A 12,067-nucleotide genomic window follows, 5' to 3' on the forward strand; every position below is an offset into this window, starting at 1 on the left:
TTTGGTTCAACACTTTTGGGACTTATTCTACAATTAAACAGGCTGTGTTTGTGTTTTTGTAGCTCTAAGACGGATAGATGTAAATGAACTATATTCTGATTCACTGCCTTGTGCTGTGCCTCAAAAAGCAGCCCGGGTTGAAACGCTGCTTAGAACTTCAACATGAGTGGGCGGGGCTAATTTGTTGTCTGAATAGGTCGATATATGCAACTACTTTGGTTTTCGTGAAGTCACAAATATTCATTTGAAGCAGTTTGTTTTTGCAACTTCAAGGGTCTGTATGGTACTTTCTGAAACCTTAGCAATGTTTATACTCTACATCAAACTCTTATCTAAAAAAACGAGGAAAATTAGATTTTCCATGACATAAGCCCTTTAACTGAGTAAAGAGATGGTGGCTCTCCTCTGTTAGTAGGAGCCAGGTAAGTGTTTCTCCCCTTATACTTGAGTAGGTTTTAACCTCAGGAACTCACTCAAAAAGTGTTGAAAGCAGCTTTCAAATAACTCTTGTTTATCTAAAAGCTCTAGCCTAAAGAAACCTCTCCTCAGGGGACTCATACAGGGTTGTTTTGGTCCAGCGTGGCCCTGCTGCTCATTTAAAGTGTCGCTTCCTTCATGTGCAGCAGGACTGAAACCCGCCATCATGCCCGTCTGCTTACCGTGACATTAATCCACCAGCGCAAACCAGAGACAAGCCCAGGCCCAAACCAGGACACAAAGCTCGCTTCAGGCGGTTGGTATGCTTTTAAAGGTAAATCGAAAAAGCGTTTAAAACACCTCTATAATTGCAACACCAGTGCCTTAACTCTGGCTTATTGTCTAGCCTGCTAGTGCTAACGAGGCTGAAATCGGCTCTGTTCGCCAGCTTCTTGTTCGAACTTTCCCGTTCCACCTTAAATGCTGTTGCAGTGACGCTGCTGCCCCCGGCGCTGAAATTTAACTGTCGCGCCATTTAAGGTGGAACGGGATAATTCGAGAAAGAAGCTGACTTATGCTTCGTCTAGTGTTCGTTCTTTGTATCTAGCTACAATGGGAAAGACATTGTGAGTGGACGAATAACACATAATACGACTGACTGATGGGATTAATCGTGAATAATCGAGTTGAATAACATCATCGTTTATAACAGAAATCATCTCGCTAGAGTAACAGCGAGCTAGTTTGGCTTGTAGCGTAGCTTAGCTTAGCTAACGCTAACGAAGGCCGTCAATGTTTTTCTTGTTTGGCCAAATTAAATCATTTGAATCTGCAAAAAAGTGCCCACCCCACACCATTTGTCCATTAGTCCGAAAACGGACGCGCTTTTATGTATTTCTGGAATGAATAAATTGGGTTGAGGGAGTTACAATTAACTGGCTTAACGCTGTTTGTTTTGTATCAGTGCCTGCTAACATTAACTGCGTTCTACTTCCTGTTATTTGGGTTGGCTTAGTCTAGCGAAATCGGGTAAACAGCTGTTGCTGTTGTTTGTCTAGGTAGCTAAGTTACTCGGAAGATCTTCTCACTGGTCTCTCTACTTTGAGTCTTAAACATTATTAAACGTGTGTAAGTTACAGGTTAACATTGCTAATGACCAGCTATTCAAACCTACTGGCTTGAACAACTTTGGGAAAAGATCAGAGTCACAGTCTGCTCAGCCAGGTGCACAGGGACTTTCTTTTGGTAGGGGCATCAACATAAAAGAAAATCAGTTAAAGTAAATTTAGGAAATGATGTGCTGTATAAACATAATGGTACACAATCTGCAAGTAAAGAGTGTGCAGTGGGAGATAAGTACCGATACACAGTACTGAGGTGCATATATACATTTACAGCATTTAGCAGACACTGTTATCCAGAGAAACTTACAAGAAGTGCTTTGTCTGTCTAGAGCAGGTGTCTTTGCTAGTTACCGATAGGTTAGAGAGAAAGCTAATCCTGAGCTCAGATACGGCTAGAAACAAAAACTCACTGATACCCAGAGAGAAAGGAACAGAGTTGATCACAGAACAGTGCAATACAATAAAATGCAATACGTAAGTGCATAAGTGTTTGAAGACAGTGAGAGACTGCTGTACGGACAGCCAATTCCACCATTTGGCTGCCGGTACGGAGAGCAGTCTCGATGCTTGTCTTCCGTGCACCTTGAAGGATGGTGGGTCAAGCCAAGCTGTACTCGAAGCTCATAGGGCTCGTAGTACAGTTTGAGATTTCACCATTGGCATCAAGTAGGTAGGGGCTGGTCCATTTTTGGCTTTGTAGGCCAGCATTAGGGGTTTATATCTGATGCATGAAGCTAGAGGAAGCCAGTGAAGGGAGCGCAGCAGTGGGGTGACGTGGCTGAACTTGGGGAGATTGAAGACGATATAGTTACAGTTGAAAGAACAGCAGCAGGTATTGATGTAAACGCAAACATATATAATAAATATTTATATTTCAACAAGGTAAAATGCATATGTGCACTTACTACAGGAGAGAAAAGGTGCTTATTTAGAAGGATTATGGCATGGAACAGACATTTGTGTGCATCACAGTGTGAAGTGATAAAGCGCATAGGCAGCAGTTTAAAGCAGAGGGATTTGAGAGGGGTCCTTGTTGAAGAGGATGATGGCCTGAGGAAAGAAGCTGTAAAGGTGATGGTTCGTCTGAGTCCTTAGGGCTTTGCTCCTTTTCTCATCCTAGATGATTTAAAGGCTTTGAGGGTGGAGAGCCAACAGCGGATGATTTTCTCTGCCCGTCACACTGTTCGCTGTAGCTTACGTTTGGTGTGCAAAGATGCCGAGCCGACTCAGTTGTAAATGGAGGATGAAAGTTACGGCAGTGTAGATATGGACCAGCAGTCCTTGAGGCAGCTCAGATTCCTTGAGCTGATGCAGGAAATACAAGCACTGCTAGGCCTTCTTAACTGCTTAAGTGCTATGTCTGTCCCATTTGAGTCTATAGAATATAGAACAGATGGCAGTAGTGTTGCAAAGTTTAAGTTAACCCATATAATGGGCTCTGTTGGTTTGCAAATCACACTGGTTGTTGCATGTAATACATAAGCCATTTCCAGGCACCCCAAATTCACTCATTGATCTTGACTGCAGATAGTTGTTATTCTGAGGGCTTTAGTGCAAGTCACCTTTTTTTTTTTTTTTTTTTTTTTTCCTTCCTTTGCAGTGGTGTAGGGATGCCCAAGGAGAAGTATGAGCCGCCGGATGCCAGGCGGATGCACACTATTATGTCTAGTGAAGACGCAGCAAGTGGGAAGAAGTCTTACTGGGCTGAGCTTGAAATAAGTGGTAAGAATTGCAAACTGTTGAACATGCACGATCATTTGTCATATCGTTGCTGTCCAAAAAAACAGACAAAATTAAGCATCTCTGACTTTTCTGGCCCTGATACAGGAGAAGACAAACATTCAGTACTTTTACTGTACTTTTTTTTTTTTTGATTATTTGTTTGATATTCTAAAACCTCCTGATCAAGGGACAAAGTTGACTACTTGACTATTTTGTTATAATAGTCTTGTATTAGCTTGAAAAACTTGTCGCCTCATTAACTGGTGCTTGTTTCCTTGTCTGTCAGGCAAAGTGCGGAGTCTAAGCTCAGCCCTGTGGTCACTCACTCACCTCACCGCTTTGCACCTCAGTGACAACTCGCTGTCACGTATCCCACCTGACATTGCCAAGCTACGCAACCTTGTGTACCTGGACCTGTCATCCAATAAGATCAGGAGCCTGCCAGCAGAGCTTGGCAACATGGTGTCTCTCAGGTGAGTGATGGGTGGCAGAGCATGCTGCTTGTGCAGTGCATTTGTAGATGACAGGATGCATCATACTTCCTCATGATGCGTTTAAGGGATGGTTCAATGGAAAAATCAAATCTTTCACTTGCCTCAGATGTACTTGAATAGCCAAGACATGTTTGGTGTCAAAATTTTGCTTTGCTTTAGTTTAGCACTGAAACTGATGATGCTCATGTTGCTAACCAACACTGGCATTTAATAGTCACCCAAATCATCTCTGTAAATACATAACAATACACCTCTCCACACACTCAAAACACATCCAGGTCTTCTTTAAGGTCATGCAGCCTGACTCGGTGTGAACAATAAAAATAAACAAAACTTCAACATTTTTGTTTTGAGTGTCAAACATGTTTTGGCTGGTTGTCCAAATCTGGGATAAGTGGGGGGAAAAATGAAGTTGGATTTTTTTCCACTGAACCATTCCTTTAAGTACCACAGTGAATTCAACGAGTCAACAGGACAGTCCTGCAGTAAGTTCTGTGAGTGGAGAGCTTGTTTTAAAGTGTGCATTTCCCTGTGTTCTCCACAGGGAACTGCTCTTAAATAACAACCAGTTGCGGGTTCTGCCTTTCGAATTGGGGAAACTGTTTCAGTTGCAAACACTGGGGTTAAAAGGTGAGTGTGACCATTGATGTGGTAACCTCTCCATCCTGAGAACCCCAACATGTTGTAGTAGAAGGTAGCATCATTCTGATTTTTGTCTTCACAGGAAATCCACTTGCACAAGATCTCATGAGTCTGTACCAGGAACCAGATGGCACCCGCCGACTGTTGAACTACCTTTTGGACAATCTTGCCGGTGCTATTAAACGCAGTAGGTTTCTCAGGCTTTCACAATGGTGTGTTGTCTGTCTTCTGCTGGGCTTATGTTATGTTTATATATTACTTGTAGAGTGATTTTATATTTATATGCAGTGTATATTTACTTAATATTAGCATTACAACAGCAATATAACACTGACGTATGTACATATGTTTGTCCCTTGAGTCCCAACAGAGCAACCACCTCCCAGGTCATGGATTGTGCTGCAGGAGCCTGACAGAACCAGGTCTGCAGGTAAGCATTTCTCATAGCAGTCTACCACCATGTTTCGTTCCTATCTATACACTGTTGGACCCATTTACATGTTTTGCATGTAGAGCAGTGGTTAAAGCATTAATTAGTGGTTAGTGCATGTGAAAGGCTCTGTTGTTGACCCTGCTCTCTCTCTTCCCCCTACATGCAGCTCTGTTCTCAGTAATGTGCTACAACGTGCTGTGTGATAAGTACGCCACACGCCAGCTCTATGGCTACTGCCCGCCCTGGGCCCTTAACTGGGAGTACAGGAAGAAGGCCATTATGCAGGAGATCCTAAGCTGCAATGCTGACATAATCAGCCTACAGGTACCATAAGACTGTAGTTGAATGACACCCTGATGAGTAATTCAAATTTATATTCGTGTCTGTTAATGTTAGGGAGCCTTTAAGCAGTTCATCTGTGTGCTTTAAAAAAAAATCTGAGTAAGTGTTTTTATGATGTCATGCTATTCATTTGATAGCAGTGCTGCAGAATTGTTTGCGTTTTCACTGTAATGATGGCTTATCAACGGTATGTAGGCTTTAATATCTTTAAGTGCCCTGCTTCTCAGTGCTTTGGAAAGCCATGTTAAATTGCCTTGTACAGGAAGTGGAGACGGAGCAGTATTATAACTACTTTCTGGTGGAGCTGAAAGGGCAGGGATACGATGGATTCTTCAGCCCAAAGTCCCGGGCTAGAACTATGTCTGAATCAGACAGGAAACACGTGGATGGATGTGCAGTATTCTACAGGACCGAAAAGTGAGTACAGCTTGTTTCACAATTTGCATCTTTATTTATCATGTTTATGTGAATAATTTAAATATTTGAATTACGGCATGAAGCTCCTGGTGCACAGTTTGTATGCTGATGTTATTGCCGATGTTGAGTCAAGTGTGTTACCAACTTTTATGCACTATGCACCTCAGCACTAGGTGACCCGCTCTGTAACTTTATGGTCTGATGCTTAGTGGCTGAGTTGCTGTGGTTCCTACACATCAGTCTATATCATAAGAAAATAATCATAAAAAGCTCTATTTGGAGTCTTGCATGTCTTAAAAACAAATAAGAGATGTGAGCAGTTCTGTGAGTGATGCCACACAAACACTTTTGGTCCCCTAAAGAACAATCAGAGAGATTTCTGAGACTGAGGAACCTTTTTAAAAAAAAGGTTTAAAGGTCCTTCACATAATGTCAAGTTGCTAATTTAAGGGTTCTTCTTTGAACCTTTACATTATGTGGCAGAGCTTTAAACTGTTAAAAGGTTCTAAAGAAGTGGATATAACACTGGCAGAACACTGTTGGGTAATTTAGTACAGCATGACTAAGATAAGTTTAGAAATGAATGGAAAAACATCATCATAATTTCTGTAATGGGATATGCTCCAAAAACTGAAAGAGAAGAGCACATGTTGAATTTCAAACGTAGAATAGATTGTGAAATTTAATAAGACAGAAGTTTTTCAGAGTTACAAGAGCATGAAAAAGGAAACCTAAAAGAATGGAGAAAAATAATCTCAGTATGTTAACACATTCACACAAGCGCAACCTCACGCATAAAGGCTTGACGAGAGAAATTGGCAGGCTAAAATTCTAAGAGGAGAGAGAGAGAGATGGTGGGTGTGAGATCACCTGCAGGTGTTTTCACTCTAACACATACTAGGTCAAAACAGTTATACGTAGCTTCATGCTAATTATACAGTATCTCACAGAAGTGAGTACACCCCTCACATTTCTGCAAATATTTTGTATCTTTTCATGGAACAACACTATAGAAAGGAAACTTGGATATAATTAAAGTATTCAGTGTACAGCTTGAATAGCAGTACAGATTTACTGTCCTCTGAAAAGAACTCAACACAGCCATTAATGTTTAAATAGCGGGCAACACAAGTGAGTCTACCTCACAATCAACAAATTGTGCCCAATTGTCTAGTTGTCCCTCCCTGGTGTCATGTGACTCGTTACAAGGTTCCAGGTGTGAATCTGGAGCAGGGCTGTTAAATTTGGTGTTTTAGGTACAATTCGCTCATACTGGCCACTGGATAGTCAACATGGCACCTTATGGCAAAGAACTCTCTGAGGATGTGAGAAATAGAATTGTTGCTCTACACAAAGAGCCTAGGCTATAAGAAGACTGCTAACACCCTGAAACTGAGCTATAGCATGGTGGCCAACGTCATACAGCCGTTTTCCAGGACGGGTTCCCCTTGGAGCAGGCCTCGCCAGGGTCAACCAAAGAAGTTGAGTGCACATGTTCAGCATCATATCCAGAGGTCGTCTTCAAAAAATGATGCATGAGTGCTGCCAGTGTTGCTGCAGAGGTTGAAGGAAGTGGGAGGTCAGCCTGTCAGTGCACAGACCATACGCCGCATACAATGCATCAACTTGGTCTGCATATCCGACGTCCCAGAAGGAAGCCTCTTCTGAAGCTGACACGTGAGAGCCCACAAACAGTTTACTGAATACAAGCAGTCCAAGAACATGGATTTTCTGTGATCTGACGACACCAAGATAAACCTGTTTGGCTCAGATGTTGTCTAGCATGTGTGGCGGCGCCCTGGTGAGGAGTACCAAGACAACTGTCTCTTGGCTATAATCAAGCATGGTGGTGGTAGCATCATGGCCTGACACTGGGGAAGTGCGGTTCCTTGAGGGAAACATGAATTACAACATGTACTGTGACATTCATATGCGCACACATTTAATTTTTCTTTCAACTTTGTGCATATAACTAACTTTTTGTTTTTTGTTTATTTCTGCTTATTCAGAGTATTTAATATATTCTTGTAGTTTTTTTTCTTCTTCTAAGATTGTATTGGTGAAGGGAGGAACAGCAAAGAATTTCATTATACAGTGTAACTACCTGTTTCTGCTGTACATATGACAAAAATCTTGAATTCTGAAGCAGAGCATGATCCTCTTTCTTTGGAAGCTGTGCCACATGGCAGATAAGGATAACAACCCCAAACGCCTCCAAGATGACAACTGCCTTGCTGAGGAATGTGAAGGTAAAGGTGATGGACTGGCCAAGTTTGTCTCCAGATCTAAACCCAATTGAGCACCTGTGGGGCATCCTCAAGTGGAAGGTGGAGGAGCGCAAGGTGTCTAACATCCACCAGCTCTGTGATGTCATCATGGAGGAGTGGAAGAGGATTCCAGTAGAAACCTGTGCAGCTCTGGTGAATTCCATGCCCAAGAGGGTTAAGACAGTGCTAGATAATAATGGTGGTCACACAGAATACTGTGATATTAAGCATAATTTGGACATGTGGTTGGACAGGTGGACTCACTTGTATTGCCAGCTATTTAGACATTAATGGCTGTGTTGAGTTCTTTTCAGAGGACAGTAAATCTGTACTGCTATACAAGCTGTGCACTGACTACTTTAAGTTATATCAGAGTTTCATGTTTATAGTTTTGTCCTATGAAAAGATGTATTTGCAAAAATGTAAGGGGTGTACTCACTTTTGTGAGATACTGTATGTAATTTAGCCAAGCTGCATACAAATGGCTAATTTCTTGTTGTAGTTAACTATTTCAATGCAGAATTTGTTTTAAATTGGGTGTATCTGATGAAGGCTTTGCAGGCAGGCCATATCGTGCTGTTTTTACATAAATTAATTGCTGAATTTTGGATGCAGAGTGAAATGTTGTTCTTTTTCCTTGCTTGTTTTGGTTGCACCTCACCTCTAGTTGGTTGAAGCACATAGCAGTATGGTTGATCTCAGATGGTTATGTTGAGTGCAGTGTGGTCTATGGTGATGCCATGCTAAATTTCTATTAGGACTGGATATTGTTTGAAGTATTGAAATGCTTTAAGTATTGAACATAGGCTGTTTCTCTTTCATTCAGGTTTAGCATGGTGCAGAAACACACAGTGGAGTTTAACCAGCTGGCCATGGCCAACTCTGAGGGCTCGGAGGCCATGCTGAATCGTGTTATGACCAAGGACAACATCGGAGTGGCAGTGTTGCTGGAGCTGCGCAGGGAAATGATGGAGATGACGTGTGAGTTTTGATTTGAATTATACACGTGTATATCTTTGAACACATGTTAACCAATTTTTTTTGGTTTTACTAAACAAAAGCAATTCATTTAAATATGCTTGTTTTCTGCTTGGTGGCCAGAATGTGCCAACCCACTTGTCAGTGTTGTACTTGTATTTTTATATTTTTTATTATGAAATCTCTGATTAGTGCTTTATCTTGTTTTGTCTGTGTGTGTATAGCGGGCAAGTCTCTTCATGGCATGGAGAAACAGCTGCTACTTGTCGCCAATGCCCACATGCATTGGGACCCAGAATACTCTGATGTGAAACTGGTGCAGACTATGATGTTCCTGTCGGAGGTTAAGAATATCGTGGACAAAGCCTCGCGCAGCCTCAAGCTTTCCTCAGTGTCTGGAGAAACCAATGCCATTCCTCTGGTGCTTTGTGCTGATCTTAACTCCTTGCCTGACTCAGGTTGGTCCACACAAATTCCTAAGTAACTAAAAAAAAAATGTGACTAAAGATTGCATACACTATTTTGCATTGTGGACATAAATCACACTAGTGTTAGGTTTTGCTAACTGTTAATTCATGTTACCATTTGGTGTGAATTATTCCATTTCCCATGCTGGTCTCTGATGTGAGTTTTTAGCTGGAAGTAAATGCTGCTGTTTTAGGCAGTGCCTTAATGTAGAGCGGGATCTGTAAAGAATGTCGCTGGCTTGTTGGTTATCGCTTTAACGGCCTGTGCTCAGAACTTAATTTTGATAGGCAGACTGGAATAGAGAATCTGAGCAGAATGATAGCCAACCATCATGAATTTGGCATGCTCCTGTTCGGAATAATTTTACTTTAGTGAATTTCAAAAGGGAAGCATGTCTGGTTTTGTGGTCAGTCATGGGCAGATTTCACTCAAGCCAGAGAATAAAACTGAGTTTTCTGCATTTTCAGAAGATCATATGGAGATCTGGCTTCAGTTTAGAAAATGATCTATGCAGGTGCACTTGTTTTTGATTAAAAGGCATGTCTGCATGTGCTTCATATGCTGTGTCTCTTCGCAGGTGTGGTGGAATTCCTGAGCACAGGTGGAGTGGACTGCACGCACAAAGACTTCAAAGAGCTGCGCTACAGTGACAGTTTGACCAACTTCAACTGCAACGGCAAAAATGGCTCATCTAACAGCAGGATCACGCATGGCTTCAAGCTAAAGAGTGCCTACGAGAACGGGCTCATGCCTTACACCAACTACACCTTTGACTTCAAGGTCAGAAACGTCAGCTTTCTGTAGTTTTCTTGTGTGTGTGTGTGTGTGTGTGTGTGTGTGTGTGTGTGTGTGTGTGTGTGTGTGTGTGTGTGTGTGTGTGTGTGTTCGTTTAAAAGGACTGATAAACAACTGAATAGTGTGGTTTATCTCTAAATGTGTCATTTAATTTGTTATTTTGAGTATTCTGTGGTTAAAACAAGTTGGTACATATAATGTACTAGTAAAATTTTTGTTTATTTATTTTTTTTGGACATTCCATTGAAGTTCACTAGTGAAATAAAGCCCTTATTGCATAATTATGCATGCTGTCTGCATTTTGACTAATTTTACTCTTGAGTATTCATAAAAGGTAACGACCTGATAAGCATGGAGTAGAAAAATATTTATTAAATTTTCTTGGGGAAAATGTGTCAACTCGAAGGATCAAATGTTTGAAAACCTTCTTAATCGCTTTTGCTTTCAGTAACACAGGCAGTATTGAAAGAGCTGAAAAGCCAACACTAAAAGTAGACTTCACTGGTACGGTAGTAGTGGATGATTCTCTGTGTAGGATTCTAGCAATGCCACCAATTACAGTGGATGCATCTGCCGTTCTCAATTACTTTCCTAGCAGTGCATCCTTGGCAGTTTCTTGCAGCAAAATATGCTGCATGGAAATATACGTGTGTGTGTGTGTGTGTGTGTGTGTGTGTGTGTGTGTGTGTGTGTAATGTGCAATTTATACTTCAGTTTTAAGTTATTTGAAGATAATTATTCATTCAGCTTTTTCCCCTCCTGTCTGTATAGGGTATCATCGATTACATCTTCTACTCTGAGCCACAGCTTAATGTGTTGGGGGTCCTGGGGCCCCTGGACCCTGACTGGCTTCTGGAGAACAATATCACTGGCTGTCCGCACCCCCACGTCCCTTCCGATCACTTCTCCTTGTTTGCACAATTTGAGCTGGTCCTGCCTCACCTCCCTCCAATCAACGGAGTGCACCTGCCTGGACGCAGGTAGTCAAACCCTTGCCACCGGGGGCACTGCAGAGTCCCACCTCTTCTCATTTGTCTGGAAACTTACTGAAAACGATAGAACCTCTAAACTACACTCTTCTTTTTGGTTATTTTCTTTCATTCTGTGCATTTTTGAATGGTTTTATCTGTTGTGCATTTTCTTCTGCTTTCTTCATTTCTGATGGAGCCAAATTTGCTCGCAGGCACTTGGAGGCTGTGTTTCGTCTTTCTTGAGCTTGGTTTGGTAGTTGCATACTGCATGGATTTCTGTTGACTCACTCTTTCGCTTAGTACTCTTTGTCCTGAAGATGTAAGTAGTTTGTAGGGCTGTGGTCTCATAAGACACTGGCTTGTATGTATGGTCAGCTTTCACAAGTCAGCTTCGTGATACGGTAAAACACATGGCCACACGCTCAAAGGCAGTTTGGGCTGACGGAAGTGGAGGTTGTAATGCCGTAGGTAGTTAAATATTAATAATCTAAAGCCAGCAATGATTCACGAGTCCTCCACCAAGTGCATTAAACCTCTGTTTTCCTTTTTTAAGCCCTGAATGGATTCAAAGACTCGGATCAAATACGTGTATGAAGTATTTGACAAGCAATAGCCTACCAACAACACCTGGATTTTGCTTTTTGTATATGTATATATGTATGAGCACATTTTTATTTAAACATTCATGTTGACCCCTCTTTTAGCACACCACAGCTTGCATATTTGCTTAAGTATGCCAATCTTGAAGTACTCCAGCCCTGGTAGCTTGGGGGGGGGGGGGGGGGGGGGGGTGCGATGCGATTTCACTCTTAAATGGTGCAATATTTAACAGCATAATCCTGCAAGACATTCAAAGCTAAAACACTGGCAAATTGTTTTTAACCTAGCATAAATACTAATACCCTCCTTCTTGCATCAGCTGCCTCCTTCCAGAAGGGTTGCAATTGGCCTAACCACCTTAAAACCAAATTTGGGTGAATCTAGCAGCACTTGCTTT

The 12,067-nt window shown here is 41.8% G+C and overlaps 1 protein-coding gene across 4 annotated transcripts; it reads left to right on the forward strand.

The window, feature by feature from the left end:
- Positions 1-340: 340 nt before the first annotated feature.
- cnot6b (CCR4-NOT transcription complex, subunit 6b) lies at positions 341-11,851 on the forward strand. 4 transcript variants are annotated; one of them, XM_017692029.2, is made up of 13 exons: positions 341-422; positions 624-751; positions 3,142-3,263; positions 3,550-3,736; positions 4,302-4,387; positions 4,482-4,586; positions 4,761-4,829; positions 4,999-5,156; positions 5,437-5,591; positions 8,685-8,839; positions 9,061-9,294; positions 9,882-10,084; positions 10,871-11,851. In XM_017692029.2, the coding sequence occupies exons 3-13, from the start codon at positions 3,152-3,154 to the stop codon at positions 11,081-11,083; spliced, it is 1,677 nt and encodes a 558-aa protein (XP_017547518.1). In that variant the 5' UTR covers positions 341-422; positions 624-751; positions 3,142-3,151; the 3' UTR covers positions 11,084-11,851. The 4 variants fall into 4 exon arrangements, with proteins under 4 accessions (XP_017547518.1, XP_017547519.1, XP_017547517.1 ...); XM_017692030.2 differs by having other exon boundaries at positions 404-422; positions 627-751; XM_017692028.2 differs by lacking the exon at positions 341-422 and having other exon boundaries at positions 592-751.
- Positions 11,852-12,067: the final 216 nt, after the last annotated feature.

This window comes from Pygocentrus nattereri, chromosome 8, assembly GCF_015220715.1.
Source record: "Pygocentrus nattereri isolate fPygNat1 chromosome 8, fPygNat1.pri, whole genome shotgun sequence".
Taxonomy (NCBI): domain Eukaryota; kingdom Metazoa; phylum Chordata; class Actinopteri; order Characiformes; family Serrasalmidae; genus Pygocentrus; species Pygocentrus nattereri.

Coding starts and splice junctions, on each gene's coding strand:
- cnot6b (XM_017692026.2), top strand. Junction 3,264..3,549: donor GGCTGAGCTTGAAATAAGTG/GTAAGAATTGCA, acceptor CTTGTCTGTCAG/GCAAAGTGCGGAGTCTAAGC. Junction 10,085..10,870: donor ACTACACCTTTGACTTCAAG/GTCAGAAACGTC, acceptor CTGTCTGTATAG/GGTATCATCGATTACATCTT.